The sequence below is a fragment of the Toxotes jaculatrix genome, chromosome 22, assembly GCF_017976425.1.
Source record: "Toxotes jaculatrix isolate fToxJac2 chromosome 22, fToxJac2.pri, whole genome shotgun sequence".
Lineage (NCBI taxonomy): Eukaryota > Metazoa > Chordata > Actinopteri > Toxotidae > Toxotes > Toxotes jaculatrix.
In genome coordinates, this window is record NC_054415.1 from 13627317 (window position 1) to 13643737 (window position 16421).

General features: G+C 41.8%; 1 protein-coding gene across 1 annotated transcript in view; it reads left to right on the plus strand.

Annotated features, from left to right (window-relative positions):
* The window catches only part of arid2 (AT rich interactive domain 2 (ARID, RFX-like)), a 31843-nt gene continuing 15422 nt past the window's right edge, over positions 1-16421 (plus strand). Inside the window, exons 1-5 of the mRNA XM_041030221.1 lie at positions 1-460; positions 584-677; positions 1597-1694; positions 12083-12216; positions 15889-16107. Coding sequence (XP_040886155.1) covers positions 369-460; positions 584-677; positions 1597-1694; positions 12083-12216; positions 15889-16107 — 637 coding nt within the window. The 5' untranslated portion in view covers positions 1-368. The remainder of the gene's footprint in view (positions 461-583; positions 678-1596; positions 1695-12082; positions 12217-15888; positions 16108-16421) is intronic.

Genomic DNA, 16421 nt, shown 5'->3' on the forward strand with positions numbered 1-16421 from the left:
TCTGCCGCTCTACAGTGTGTGCGATAGCCTCGGAGCTGCGTCCGTACCACACTGTCAAACCACTCCAAACGAATACAACCGCGACCAAAAGCATTAATTCAACACCTTCTGCCATGGCGTTTTTAATCTGTCGGTAAATCGGTCGTATTTCTGACTGTTCGTTGGAACTTAGTCCGGGGTTGAATCGGGCTTGCTTTCTGTGTGCATCAGTCTTTATTAGCGAGCTGCCGCTCTTCTTGCTATCAGCTATTTCTTTAACTTTTTAAACACTCAGCTTCGCGAATGACTGAGCGCCGGCGGAGTATGGGATCCTTGGTGTCTTAAGAAGCGACTGAAGTGGGGTTTAATCGTTTTTGCATGCAAAAACAATGGCAAATTCGACGGGGAAAAATCTACTAGATCAGCGAAGGAAAGGACAGGCTTTCCTGGACGAGCTGCGGCAATTCCACCAAAGCAGAGGGTGAGATTGGGGCGTCTTTATTCCCAAGAAATATAACTTTAAATCTTCATTGCCCGTGACTGGGAGTTAACCTAAACTGTTATTTAAACATGTGCACTTTTATTTCTTGTGTTATTCCTTCAGATCGCCGTTCAAGAAGATTCCTATCGTGGGTGGGAAAGAGCTGGATCTGAATGCTCTCTATATCAGAGTCGTCTCTTTAGGTGGATTTGCTAAGGTGAGTGGGAACTAAAAGTGGATTTTCTCCACACTCCGCTGTGTGTGGACTTCTCGGTGGACCACTCCACAACTCCGTGTGGGTAACCCGGGACAAGTGTAACCCTCCAGAAAAACGTTAGTGGGTCGGTGTTGGCCTTGTGCTAGTTTGCCATGTATCTCTATGCAATGTGGTGGCTTGTGTTGTTGTGTGGTTTGAATTGAGAGTCCAACCGCTCGGAGTCAGAGTGCAGTTGGAGCGACTCAAAATTAGCGGGCACGTTTAACATCGATTATCGGCACGGAGCCCGGCCTCGGAAAACACCGCTTAGGACATAGCGTTTCGCCCGGGCTTTTACCGGTAGTTTTCACCCAGGGGAAGCTTGATTTTTCTTTCTCGCCATAGCCATCTTTCTTCGGCTTCATGGCTGATCTCAAAATGTAGGCCTCACAGGCCCATGTAGTGAATACAGTAAACGGTACCAAAACCTACTACCGAAATAAAACGGGTCGCCGCAGGCTAAAGCATTTGTTTTTTGCAGGAGACCGTTTGTTGGAGTTTAGCCTCGTTAGGTTTTAACGCCAAAATGGAAAAGTCAAGTTAGCTTGTTAGCTATAGTGCTAACTAGCTTCAACAGTAACGTTAGTATCCTAAAGGGAGTCAGGCAGTTGTAGTTACTGATGTGTCAAATGTAAATATGTTCGGTTAATAAACACGTTAGTGGCTAATTAAACGCTATTGTACTAAATGCATTGTCATATAAATTCACGTTGCTCAGTATTTTTATTTGTTTTCAGCAGTTTGAGAAAGTTATTGATTAGTGATTCTTATTTTGCCTCATTGGGGGGAACCTGTAGCAGAACAGATGGTTGCAGTGTAACCGCTCTTTTTGTTGTTGCCGGTGTTTTATCTCTCTAACCATCTCATTTCCCCCTTTCAGGTCTCTGACAAAAACCAATGGCTTGAACTTGGAGAAGAGTTTAACTTTCCCAGGAGTTGTTCCAACGCTGCATTTGCTTTAAAACAGTACTACCTTCGGTAAGTAGCACAACCATGCAGCTCTCATCCTCTCAGGTAGCATGTGGGAAATGTTTACAAATGTTAAGATGCAGTCAGCAGGATCTAGCCTCTCGCTTACCTCTGCTAGCAAGCTGCACTGGTGCATTATTGGGACAGGCAAAGCAAGGTTTATATTGTGTACATTTATCATAGCATAGTAGATATATGCTCACTTAACTCTTCCACATAAGAAAAGACATTCTGATCAGTCCTTTCTAAAACATGTATGTTGTCAGATGCGTCCTCTGTGTTTTGTGAAGTCTGGAGCATAGTTTTGGAGAACACACTGAAGGAGTATTTCGTTGGTAATTGCCCTAAACTGTAATCTAATGATGGTTATTCCTCTCTGAAAACGGTGCAGCCACAGGGCATTTGGTTTTGATATAGTACTAATGATTGAGTGGATCTGGGTGCTGTAATGTGTATAGTATGCAGCTTCCAAATCTTTAATGCAGTCAGCTGCCCGTGATGGGAGTCTGGTGTAAATGCATCTCTCCCCAACAGCTGGCATTTGTGGTTTTGGTGTTGCTGCTTTCTCTGTGCTCCCTTTCTTCCCTCTCCACCTCATGCAACGATTGTTCCCATCACTAGCACCTGCCTGCAGGAGATTACACCTCTGTTGCAGAGAAATGCTTGTAGCTTCTCATGGATATTTTAGGGGCAGCTGCGGGTCACTGATTGATATCATAAGTAGACGCTAATTATATGTGCATTTATTCCAAGTTTGCCTTTAATAGAAGCTGTTGCAAGTTGTAATCGTAGCAAGTCAAGTCGGTTGCTAAATAACAGTACACAGCTGATGGGACCTGTAGCTCCTCAAAAGTTCAACCATTTTTTTTATCTATAGCTGTAAATTTGGTGTCATGGTCTGTGTGGAAGCTCAGATGGCTGACAAGACAGCAGTTTGTTCATCCAGTGGAAGTATCTAGTGTAAAGGTGTTGGGTTTCTGCGATCTGATTTATGAGGGAACTTACCCTCATAGGCTCAATGAAGCACAACATTCAGAAATGTGTTTCTGTTGTTGAACAGGCTTAGTTTTTTTTTTTAAGTGTGCCTGAAGATTTGTTGCAGAAAATCAACTGATGATCTAATTTGTTGAGCTTCCAAAAGATTTTTTTAGGACACAATTAGACCAACTAATGTTTCTATTATCTTATGTCAGAAAGTGGTTTATTAATACCAGTAGGCTGATGCTTTTTTCTGCAGATGACAAGATAAAGCAGAGAATTATGTGGAGCCATTAACACCACCAGTTTTATTTTGATTGAAATATGCATGTTACTCAGAACAGCTAAGTCACTGCAATTATTACCCTTTTAAAAATATTTTGGGAAGGTGGATGAGCAAAGGAGGCCTGGCAGCTGAGTCGATCGAACATGCTGAATATCGCGACAGCTTTTGGGACTACTTTGTAAAGTTTATCTAAGGCAGCTCGGTGTAGTGGATGGCAGAGGCAGCAGGCAGCTAGACTGGTCTTGCCTCAAACAAGGCTGATAATAGAGAGTGTTCTCGCCTCCCTCATGCTTTTTTTTTTTTTTTTGCTGACAGGAGTGAGTATGATAGAGAAATTAATTGTTTTTTTTTCTTGTTGTTCTTTCTCAATCTTCTGGCCAGTTTTGTCATGCAAAAGTGAGTATGCAGTGTAATCACTGTGGGAGCGATTTTCATTTTGCCCTCATCCAGAGAGTTCAGAGGTCACAGCCTGTTATGCAGTAGATGTGTGCTCGCTGGAGCTGGTTCAGATTCAGTGTCTCAGTCAAGGACACTTTTGCTGGATGGATGTTTGTTAATATCAGGTGTTAATCTTGATTAGTCAGTTGAATGACTGTCTGTAACCACTGGCTGCTTGGGCATTGTTAAGCTATTTTTGCATTTTTAAAACTTTATTGTAAATGTACTGACAACTAAAATAATTTCTAGATGTATTTTGTAGGTAAAGATATTGAAGGCAGTTAGTAATATTTAATGATATTGATATTTGGTTCAGTTTTTTGGTATCAATCCCAACTTAAAGTTGTCAACTTACATCCCAATTCCTGATGCTTTTTCTCCTCCTTGACTCTATTAAAGGGAGTTGGCAGGTAGCAGTGAAGGACACATCGTTGTTGCAGGGATCGCACTTGCAACATTTCTGTTACAGGATGGTCTGAGTGTTGACCAAGTTTTCCTGTCTGAATGAATAGTATGATCATGATGCGGCTCTCTCCGGTCAGCACTTCCCACTCAGTGCAGAGTAATAAGCAGCGCCGAAGTTCGGTGCCAACTCCTGCTGCTGTATATTTGATATCTGAATGTCACTTGGTAATAAGTGAGCGATGCTTGCCAGAAACATTTTTCAAGCTCGTTTTCAACTTGTTGAAGCGCCGCTCTGACATCAGTCCTACCAATGGCGCTGATTTCATTTCAACTTAGGGGCGGAAGGATTCACACTCTGGATCAAAGCGTTGGCATCGAATCACACTGACACTAGAAATGAAGCTCTGTTTTCAGTTCGCTTCATTAGCAAGACTGAAGCTAAAGATACATACATCGAAATGAGGCGTGTTCAGGTATGAGACTGTGGGAATTAATAATCAGTGAGAGACACAGCAAGATGTTATCAAACAGACCTGCTTTATTTTGCAGTAGAGCAACCAGATTCTATAATGGTATATGCGTATATATGTGTGTCTGAGGCTGACCTGTTTACCCCACATCTATTCCTGTGACTGCAGAGAGCCTTTTACACACTTCCATCATTTTTCATACATTTATGTTCTACATCTGTGCACTCTGCACTCTGTTTCACTGGATTGAGTTAGAGTTACTAAAGGGTGCTTCCAGTTTTCCTGTGGCAACACTGATTTGGATGATTCTCAGTCAATACCATTTTACATCTCCACGGTTTTCCTCTTCCATTAGTAGTTTCATATCATTTGGCAGTGGTTTGTGCTAAGCTCTCAACCCTCGTGGGGCAACAGAGTCCTGATTTTTCAGTAAAAAAACCCCACCAAAAACACCATGCAGTTCATCCTGGCACTTATCGTAATTTGAGAGTGAATGAAAGGTGTTTTGAAATAAGGCCTCTGGTGTTGCTACAGTCTTTGACTTCTTTTCCAAGCTGCAGCGTGTTTTACACAGCAGCCAAGTCAGGTGACAGATACCCTGGTTCAACCTTTGTTTGCCCTCTCCGCTGCATCCCCTTTGGGAAGAAATCATGCCCAAGAGGCGCTGGCATCTAGGAACTGCTCACTTAAGCAGCTGTGTTAGCTTAAATGTTCAAGTCATCTATTGATGAGGTTTTTACACATGGCTGGAAATGTGTTAAGGAAGAACCTAGTAGTTATTCTACCTTGTTTATCAGTTTAAAAAGGGAGATTGTCGTGAGATACCCTGTCATGTTGGCATTTGTTGTGAGGGATATTATTATTTAGATGACATTTTGCATGTTTAACTCAAACCTTGATTTGATGAGTGCACGTGGCAGAGATCTGCTGAAAGTATTTCAAGGTCTTTCAGATTTTACCTTATAACTCATGCTCTATTATGAGCAAGTTAGGCTTTTAGCTCTGCAGCCAAGGACAGTTTTTACTGTCCACGGTGATTATACAAAAAAAGAAAAAACCCAGCTCTGGACCATACCTCTTTCTGCTGAATCAACCACAGCCAAATCTTGCTTTTTTAGAGTTGAACATGCTGCTTCCTTAACAGCTAAATGATTATACCACACTTTCAGCTACGCCTCCCTAAACCGTTTCATTGTAGAGAAGCAGGTGCAATCACGTAGACAGGTTTACTCATTTCAGTCGATATTTAAATATATAAATTTGTTTCTCAACCGTTTTTTTGACTTGTGAAGGGCTAAAATTCTCATGACCCCAGCAATTAGACAGTGTTTTAGGTGTCATGTGAATTTGAGCATGACATGTTGGCTTTTTTGTTCACATTTGCCGAAGGAGCTGAAACTGGATCTTTATATTTGTCAAGATGATGAAAAAAAAAGTGATATAAATACAATTATCTCAGTCTTAGAAATGTCCCATGACCCTCTCTGCATATCAAACGTTGCCATGTGGGTTTCTGAACCAGAGATTGAGAAACTCCGCTGTTAACTATTGAGGCTGCAGAGCAAGAGAAGTTCAGATGCTACCGCTTGTGTGGAGAACACACTGGGAGCCCACCAAGAGCATGTCTGATACAAAGACATTTCTCTTGTTTAGACTGCATGGAAGCATAGACAAAGTTTGTAGCACTGAAAATATATTACAGGGACCAAAAAATTATTTGGAGGCTGCAGTATCCATGGATGTATCTACTCATCGATTCATGTGCTAAAGTAGTACTTGAAGTTAATAGCACAAATCATGTGGTTAATGTTGAGCATAATGTCAAAATTCTTGATTTTCAGATAACATACTACAAGGCAATTCACACCAGATTCTGTCATTAGATTAAAAGACAATGTGTGATTTCACAGTTTCTGCTAAAAAAGAAACATGGGAAAAAAACCCAAAACAGTGGATCATTGTCCAGCGTTGTGCCATTGAAACATTTCACTACCTTTTTTCTGCTTGGCGGGTGATAATTTTCACACCTGGTTATGACATTATTCCAGCCAGCATGCTTTTTGGACCTGCTCTGTTTACTGTGTGTGCCGATAGATTCTCCTGCTCATCTGAAACATCTGGACGGGGTGGCCTTTGATCTGGCTTGCATTAGCCGTGTCTCTATTCCCCCGCCTCATCCTAGCTGCTGCTCAGACTTGACAACCAGTTATGGAAAAAGATGAGGCTGTGTGGACTAGTGTCTGTTTCTGTTTTTGTTTTTTTCATTCAGCATGATAAGAGACTTAACAAAATAAGAGCAGTAGAGCAAACTTGCTATCATAGATAACATCTGAAGGCTCTTGAGACTTTGTGTTTTTGTCCAGTCTGTAATTTGACCTGCCCTCCTGCAGCGTTGGCCACCACTGATAGCCTAATCTCCTTCGGTCAGTCTCCTCGCTAACAAGCAGATGGATAGATCTGCCTTGTACTTGATAGTGATGCTAGAATCTGGCTTTACCACTCTCTTAGATAGATGATCTGGTTACAGATGTTTGCTATGGGTGCTGCATCGCCTCCAGCTCTACAGTAAAAGTAGCATCTCTTTACTTCCTAAGTTGCTTTTATGCATGACTGGAGCTTGTTCCCCACGTCTCTGACATTTTGGTGCAAGAAGACACCCATGTGTTAATGTATAATATATATACTCTGCAGAAAATCACTAGTCAGGTTTATAGTGGTGAACGCTATTACTGGTGATGCACCATTTATAAGCCTACACAAGTGTCATTTCCTCCACAGTGTTGCTAAAGTGGTTTAAAATTATTGTGAAAACCCCAGTATAGGGCTGTGTGCTTTTTTTTTTTTTTGAAGCTTGGGGACAATTATTCATTTTTTTCATGCAAAATGCAGGAAAATGAAAACACTACATTTAAGCATGTTTTTTAAGAGTATAATGAATAAAAGACCTGCACCACCTGCAAGGCCGTCAGCATTGTGCATATTTAAAAAAAAATGTTATCACACACAGGCACAGCGACCTGGATACATAGCACACACAGACTGAATGAAGTAGAGCACAGATCACTGTGGAGTATTTTTTCTACTAAAGTCACTCTGAGAGCCTGCTAGCCACCTGGAGTTGGGCAACATTTCCGTAAACTGCGGTGGGTGATGTAATTACTCACGACAGTTTACGCGACTGGGCGGTTAGCCAGATATCATCCATTTTAATATTTGACTGAAAATAAACTTTGTTGTAATAACTTAATTTTCATTGATGCAGACCTTTTACAGATTATGCAGAAACAAAAATTCTAAGTAATCAGATTAATTAGATCTGTCGCCAAGGTCTAACCCAGTGTGTTCATTAAGTCTCACAGCTGCCTAGGATGAATGAGACAGTAAGGGAAATGGTGAAACCCACAAAATAAATAGCAGCTGCAGGTGGATGGGCTCAACATCTCATACCAAAGAGGAAGAAACAAAGCAAACCAGTAGTCATTTCAATGGAGCATTGAGGTTCAGGATTAATATTTGGGTGAAATTGAAGCAAATTCACCTCTCACAGCCAGAAATAACCGAGGGCTTTTTTCCTGAATTCAATAACACAAAATGCATAGTCCAAAATGGAGTGTACTTGAGTGGTCATCAGGAATATTTCCAAGGAGACGGTGTACCTTCACACTGAAAGCAATCTTAAAAAGTTCAGTGTAGTCAGAGGAAAGCGTCTTTTCTTGCCATTAACGTCCAAAAAGATGTAAAGCTTGGGTCTCTAAAAACGAGCACTGCTCTTCGACAAGCATCACCTGTGTTGGCGGTTTTCTGGAGGGAACTTGCACCAGTGTGAAAATTCTTCCACTGTAAAAAGCCTAGATTGTACCCAGGAAATACTCACAACCGCGGAGCTACTGTGCCATTGAGACTGAACAGACAGATAACTGAAACAGAGATGTTTGCAGTCATAAAAGGTTTGAATTGTACTAGTATGGTTTCTTTTATGTTTTTTTTTTCCTCTCTCCCTTTGCTATTACATTATCAGCAGAAGTCTCTGGAATGCCATTACAGCAAGCGCTCAGCATTGTAATCAAATAATTGAGGTTTTTCTGCTGTGACTGAGGTTTGCCAATTCAGTCGTCTCAGTTGCCCTTTTAATGCTCTGTAGTGACTTAAGGTTTGCTTTCGGACAGTGAATGGTCTGTGCTGTAAACGATCCAACTTTTACAGTATTTTCTCAATTGGCTCTGCCATCAATAAACGTTCCTGTGATTATTGACAAAGCAAACCACTCTCAGCCTGTGTTGGACAGCCGCCTCCATTAAATCCCGGCAAACATTTCTGTCCAGAGATTGGCAGTGGGTGTGTTTGCATGTCTGCGTCCACGTCCAGCAGGGGGCAATCGACTCCCACACACTGACACATTGAGGGCATTTGGGCAGCCAGGCAGCTGAGAGTAATTGAAGCCAGGAGAATCTGTACTTGTGTGATCCAGATGACCGTAAATAACACAATACTAATGACAGTGGCTGTTTGCAACTGTGTTTCTGCCCATCACCATGGCCTGCTAGTGTTTTGGAGGGAAAACATATCTCAGGATTAGTGATGCTACACACATTTGCCTAAACGGTTGTCGTAAAATGATGAAAGCCCGGTGGTTTCTGGTGGTTGGTGGTCACATGCTACTCAAGTAGGAGGGTTTTTAGGTTCTTCTCATCAAGCATGTATGAAAAAGGGGAAGTGCAGACACAAGCAGCTGCAGTCAGCCCCCCCCCCCCATTCCCTTCTCCCTTCTGTTCCCCCACCCGTCTCACCCTCAGCCCTTTTTCCTGCTCGTGCCCAGACAGCGGTTGATGACGCTGCAGTCGGGACCGCGGCCTATCTCTCCCGCTCTCTCTCACACTCCTCACTCTCCCTCTCTACAAATGAAGGCTGAGTGTATTTATAGTCCAGCGTGTCACCCGCCAGCCAGCGGACGGGGGATTACCTTGGCCACGATGAACAAACGGGGCCTCATTCAGAAACAGCTGCTTGCTCGGTGACTCACAGCTACACAGGCAGGGTTCACCACACTTTCACTGCTGAGGTATTTTGCTGCACAAGTGTGGAAGTTTGTGTGTTTTTGTCGGTCTTGCAGATTTTCCCACATCATTATTAGGTTTTGATCAAGTCTAAGAAAGCCTGAATTGGTGGTTGCATGCTCATGGAGTCTGTTTTTTCCCAAGTTAAGTGCAAACCTTTTAAAATGTGAGAAGGATTACAGCTTAAGACGAATTGTTCGCTTGATGTTGGAACACAGCTGTTAGTGTTGCACTTGTTTATTTGTTTCTACGTTCGGCCGCGGCACTTTTTGCTGTTGCTTTAAAGAAAAGTCAGACTTTTTGCACAAACCATATGTACTTTCTGTAGAGAGAAACAGAAAAGATGTAAATGGGAACATCTTTACCGGTAATCCTGTGTTAAATTACTGTATATGTGAACACAGAGTAGCAGAGAAGCAAACACATAAAGAGCTGAACCCGGCTGACATTAGCCAGAATACAAATCTGATGCAATGATGTCATGAATATGCTAAATAGCATATTGCATCATGTAGCGGCTATTTGAGCTTTAGCGACTTTCCATTGAAATTAGTTGATCACAGCGGTTCCATAATCATTTTCAACTATGTCTTCAACTTTGCACATTGATCATACGCTGTCTGTCCATGTCCTAGGGTTTGACCTAGTCTTGTTAAAGTGAAGGCAGAAAAGTTCTGTAATGGTTCTTGATGTTTCACATTGCTGACTCACATTGCTTTATGCTGCACTGACACTCGTCAGCCTTCTGTCATACAGCGACATGCGCGGGTCATGTTGTGCAGTACTCGTTTTTAGCCTCAGCTCCTTGGTGCATTACGCTTCACTTGACACTTTTGAGCCTTTGAAAGCACCACAGATTTGGTAAAAGGGGTTGTCACTGACTCAAACCAGAAAACAACTTCGAAACCAGCAGCAAAAGGTGAAAGCACGCTCTGATAGCTTTCAGATTTCATTTTAGAATTAAACTTTTGATCTGTGTAATTTACTGAGTAATAAAATGATGGCCTCACCATTGAGTTTCACTGTTGTGTACAGTCAGTTCCTAAGTAGATTTCTCCACTTTGTGCCTAAGTGCTTGTCACTGTGGTGTTTCTGCACTTCTCAGACTGGTCACACAGCAGTATGGGAGGTACTGTGAAGTCTTTTCCCTCCATTTTTCTGTTGATGGTATCTGGATGTCTGTTGTTGACGCTCTTCGTCTGTGGTAACTCTTACGCCTGCTTTGTACCCATTTCTTCCTCTGTGTATCATTTCTAGTTCTTTTGAGTTTAAGCTGAGTCTTTTCAAATGTCATGTTAGCCTGTCTCTTCACAGATTAATTGCGCTTTCTGTGGATCATTAAAGGAGAGATTTTTGACTTGTAATGTGGGTTCATGCTGAAGGACTGTCACACGAGTGTTGTGATATAGTAGGCTACTCTTTAAAGCCAGATGAATTAACTTCCACTGTCATATTTTAATTCCTGAGCTGGTTTTGTTGTTGCATCATATTGTACCTCCTTGAGATGTAGGGCTATACAGCCTTTGTTATACAACATGCTACAGGAAAGGTGATTGATTTCACCCTTTTTGAAATACGTGAAAGCTCTGACTCTTTGAGGATTCTCTTTATGGCATCAACAGCAGGTCAGGGTGTTCCCTCCAAATCTGGGTGGAAAAAACCCTTTTGTTTTTCATGTCAGTGGTATAACAGAGTGTGGGCACTGTGTGGATTTAGCTCAGCTTTGTAGTCGTTTTTAAATTATGAAAAAGCAAGATGGAGTTTATCAAGGACACATACAGTTGTCTTCAAGGTAGTGTAATATTTCAAGGTTAAACTTTTATTTTATTTTATTTATTTTTTCAAGTATAAATTCAAATGAATTTATAGGACCCTAGTTTAGTGATTACACTACAAAACATGGCAGCAGCTCCGTGATTTAGAGCTCAAGAGTTAGAAAAACCAAACAAGCCAAAAAGAAAAATATCAAACCTTTGTCTTTGGGCTATTGAGATTTTGGATTCATTGTAAATCCTTTTAGATATGAGTTATTAGGGCTGTAATTTGTTTCCAAAAATCAAGTTCAAACAAATTTGAAATGACACGCAATTTGTTCAAATGCACCCACCTCCACCCCCCTGCACATCCACACCTATAAATTTTGCTATCCTAACGGTGATGGCATATTTACGAGCTTAAGGCAAAGAGCCTGCAGAAGCTGTGTGTGCTGAATAGCAGCCAGTCAGGCGAGGTAGTATACTTGACTTTGCTCTTCTGTGGTTGTTCCGCTGCCTCACCTGCGAGACAGGCTAGCAGGTGAATCTGCTGATTTGTTGTCTTTGTAGTGTAAGACACTGCTTCTCAGGTGCTTTGGTGTCATGGTGTCCTGCTCAGGACAGCTTTGCTTGCTAGGGTCCTCCATTATTTATTTATTTATTTATTTTACATTACTAGCTTAGTTTACTGATGGGGAAATAGGGTATGCTACAAGTCATGGTGGTAGTGAAGTTTTAAAGCGCCCTGCTGGATCGCATTTTGTCGAATGCCAGCGTTTTTCCTCACCTTCGAACAAATGTTTGAATTTTGAATAAGAAGTGACAGCCTTCTTAATTAAATTTGAAAATACACTGATGCTGTCAATGGTTTGTACACGAAGATGTGTCTGCATGCATTAAAGAAACAAATCAAAGTCACTCAGGTTTTACCGTGGAAATCCACGGTAAAACTCATACCAAGCAAATCTTGGCTCATGGTCTGTCTTTTTTCTTTTCCTTTCCTCCCCCACAGATACTTGGAGAAGTATGAGAAAGTCCACCACTTCGGCGAGGATGATGAAGAAGCGCAGCCGGGGAATCCCAAAGCCTCTCTTCCAATCGGTGCAATTCCCAACTCGTATAACTACCAGCAACACATTGTATCAGGTAGGCAGAGACACCATATTTAGTATTCAGAAGCCCTCACTATATGGACTAGTTCACTGTTTGTGCCCGTCTCTGTCATGTCTGTATCAGACTCATGGATTCTGTTTCTCGTTTTCTGTCTCCCTCGGTTTCTCATTTTCTCTCTGATGTTCGTCCTGTCTCTCCATCTCCTCGCTCTCTGCCCCCCTGGCCAGCTCAAATGCTTAATACTCACGCAGATGTGATTACAGCATAGCATCATTTCATCAGAGCTGTGTGTGAGACGCATGGGGAACTGGTCAGCCCACGGGTCAAGCATATGCATAGAAATGTGACTTAACAATAGCTGTTTGTCTGGTTGGTAGAATTTATTTCACAAGAATATGATGAGGAAGGAAATATGCACATTTCACGTTTTCAGTGTCTCTGATAATTTTACAAGCCACAGATTTTGGCTTAAAAGTGTTTTGTTCTTTTAACTTCGGTTGTTATGAAATTCCGTGTCTCAGCTTTACAGTGACAAACAAACCCGTAGCTGTACTGTACTGACATGCAAGTCACACACATATTTGCCAATATGTCTTTTAAGCAGAATGAGTATAATGAGGTTCATGAGCTGTCTTCCACTGACAAGCCATGGCATTAGCTAGCTTTGTGGCTGACTAATTTAGCAACAGTTTTATAGCAGCTGTCAGCGCTATACTGACGAGCGAGAGGATGATAGGGCCGCTGTTCATTTGCTCGCTCGATCTGAGCCTCACTGACGATTTCACAAATAAACGTAAAACTTTACTTAGACAAAACCAGACATGGCTGACACAACTGCTGTCAGGCTTATTTAGGTTACTCAAAAGGAGAAATGAGGAGGTGTGATTTATTGTTCAGGTAATGTGTTACGCCTAATACATCTAATGTATTACACGTAAAAAAAAATGGAAATAGGTGGGGGGGCAGCTAGCATGGCTCTAGTGACAAAGAAACAAAATCGGCTTATCAACAATTCAGTGATTAACACATCCTGTTTCATGTGTTTTAATCTGTACAAGAAAAAACAAAGTGTGAAAATGACAGCTTTACCATTCTACAAGGGGTTTGTACCAGGCTGTTTTTTGGCTGAGAGCAGTCAGTAGTCCAGCACATTGTTGTTCTTAAACTCTCAAGGTATAATGTGTTAATCAGTGAGCTTTAAAGGTGCTTGTAGGCGGGTTTTGTTACCTTTGGACAGACCTGAGCTAAGAGACTGCCGGCTCCAGCTACACATTTACAGCACAGGCATGAGAGCCGTATCATTTTTCTCATTTAACTCTGAGCAAGACAGTAAATAAGGATATTTCCAGAAACGATTCCTTTAAGCTGTTAAAAGCAGCCTGCACTGAGGTTTATAACATGGTAACTGCATCATCTTCAAATTGAGTAATCTGATGTGAAATCTCAAAGTATGTGAGATTTTTCCTTTAGGCAATGTTGTTCTGCTAGTTTGCTAAAAGTCCTTGGCCGTTTGTTTCACCTGGTGTTTTTGGCACATAATCTCCATGGTGATTTTTATTCATAACGTCATGACGCAGGTACTCGTGAGCTGTAACACTGACATCCCAACCGCTTCATCAAGCAGTTTGAACTCTGCTTCAGTAACACTTGCCTTTCACACGAACAAAGCATTTATTGCAAAGCTTAGACACAAGAAGAAATGATTGTATTTGTATTGTGTTTTCATTTTCATGTACCTGGCTGAGAACCCCTGCCATGGCTAAGCTCTCTGCTGTTAGTCCATTTCAAGAATCTGCTTGTTTTATTATTTTATTTTTTTGCATCACTTTTAATACACAGTGACTCATTTAATTCTGTTCTCACCTTTCTAAGCACTGCTGTTTTTGAACCAAGGCTATGAAGAATGCAGTAATTGTCAGTGCCTGTTTTTTTTTTCCTTCTCAGAAGTTGCCTACACACACACCTAAGCACTGATGAATTTTTTTTTTTTTTAAACCTGAGCATTGCTGCTGCTTTCATGATGAAAGAGCAGCCTCTGAGAAACCACATCATATTATAACTAAATGTTTTTGTACTGCTCCCCAAAGCCAACCTCTTTCCTGTGTTGTCCAACCCCGCTCACACACAGTGAACGTGAGGTGTCCATTAGGCTCACAGTGTTGTGGAGTTGACCGCTGAGCTGCTCTTGGAGGTAATTGACTGTCCTGACAGCAGTTATTGATGAAGGGAAGAAGGAAGCACTTGTTGGTTTTCCCCTCCACCTGAGTTTAGATTAGAGCCTCCAGCCCTTTGGTCGCAGGCTCTCTTCTCTGACAATCAGCCCACAGCCCGTTGAGCTGATTGACTCCTAATCATGTCCGTGGTGTGGATAAACACCACGACAAGCGGTGGTGAACTTAGTCTGTGGCTTGTAAGTTTTTCTCATTCACCGCCCAGATGAGTCACACATTGAAGAACACACAATAGTTTTTTTTAGTTGGTCCAGCTCTACTGCAGACCTTTAAAAATGACTTCCTCAATTTAAATGTAAACATAATGCAGTGGGACAGCCAGGTTGAGACTGTCCTGATTTGGCTTGGCAGGCTCAGTGATGGTTAATTATTTGACCATTGCTCTGCACTGAGCTTTGGTCAGGCCTGTTGTCATGTTTTGGTTGTAGGCCTGGGAGGAGCTTTGACTTCACTCTGCTCATAAAGCCTTGTCTGTGATATGCTATGACCTGTCCACTGCACCTCTGCACATCGCTGTCTCACTGCAGGTTTTGGATGATGAGCACGGACTGGCAGGTTTTGAATGGAGCCGTTGCTTCTATAATAGCAGCTCGGCTGAATTACATTTGCCTGCACAAACCTTTTCAGCATGGAAATCAAATTCACTCAGTAGGACTCCTCTCTGCTTTATGATTGGTTTCCAGAGGCAGCAGTCTGCGAAAATCCTGCACCAAATTGAAATATCCACTGTATGGAAAAATGACACCTATGCACACCAAATGATTGATAGCCGGAAATCAAACCATAGCACAGGGATGGCTCTTGGGTCTTTGGCGACAAAATGATTGCACATTCACAAACTGGATCATTTGTCATTTAGAGCTGCTGAATAAGAACATTCAAGTCATGATTCTTTCCCCACACAGGCCTCTGTAGTATTTAGGATTAAGTGTCTTTTAATTATAAAAAGCCAATCATGGAGGCTGACTGAGTCAGAGACAAACACAATTAAAAGTTGAAGTACATTCATGTTCCTCAGACAGACAAGGCATGGCTCATCAGACTAATCTGAACCAAAGACAGCTTTCACTGATCAGCTTAATGGCCCATTTGGTTTGCTGAAACTCAGTTACAGGAAAAATAAATCAGACTTTAAGTGTCTGAAGGTGTGCAGAGGAAACAGTGGTACAGTGAAGGAACTGGCCTTTCCTCTGCTTCTGCAGCTCTGCGGCTAATATTCACGTTGCACTGGTGGCTTTTAAAATCCAAACTCTTCTACGCTGTCTGTCTTCTCCCACTTAATTCCTTTCCTGTTGCTCCTCTGAGACACTGTATCTCCTCTGCCAGTTTTGGTAGGCAGACGGTGTTGTTATGATGCTTCTTTTTCTGACATTTCACTCACCTCCCTGATATTTAAATACACATTTTTATTGTGGAATCTATATAGGAACCCTATATGAAAAAAATATGTTTCTGGTTTTTTGTTTTTCTCCAGACTATCTCCGCCAAAGCTATGGACTGTCTACGGATTTCGTTCCACCATGTGACTACAATAAACTGGTGCTGTCTCTCCTTTCGGGCCTACCCAACGAAGTGGACTTTGCTGTTAATGTTTGCACTCTGCTTTCCAACGAGAGCAAGCATTCCATGCAGCTGGACAAGGACCCCAAACTGGTCACATTGCTGCTGGCTCACGCCGGCGTCTTCGATGACTGTACGTTCCCGACCTCGCTCACATCGTTTTTTGTTGTTTTTTTTTAACTGAAAAGTGATTTTCCACTTCATGCACTGTTTAGATGTTCAGCCAACAAAGAAACCCTGTATAACTTTAAAAAGTTGACTCTCTACATTTAATTACTGTCCATTTTGGTGAAACTGCAAAATTCAGCACGTCTTCTGTGTGTTGAAAACGGTAGCTTGATTTGACAAATATAAAGAGAATTTAAGTTGCTCTCATAATCCTTGTAATCCTACCTTTACTTAGGAAAACCTACTTTTCATTTTAATTGTACAAACCTAGAAAAGACC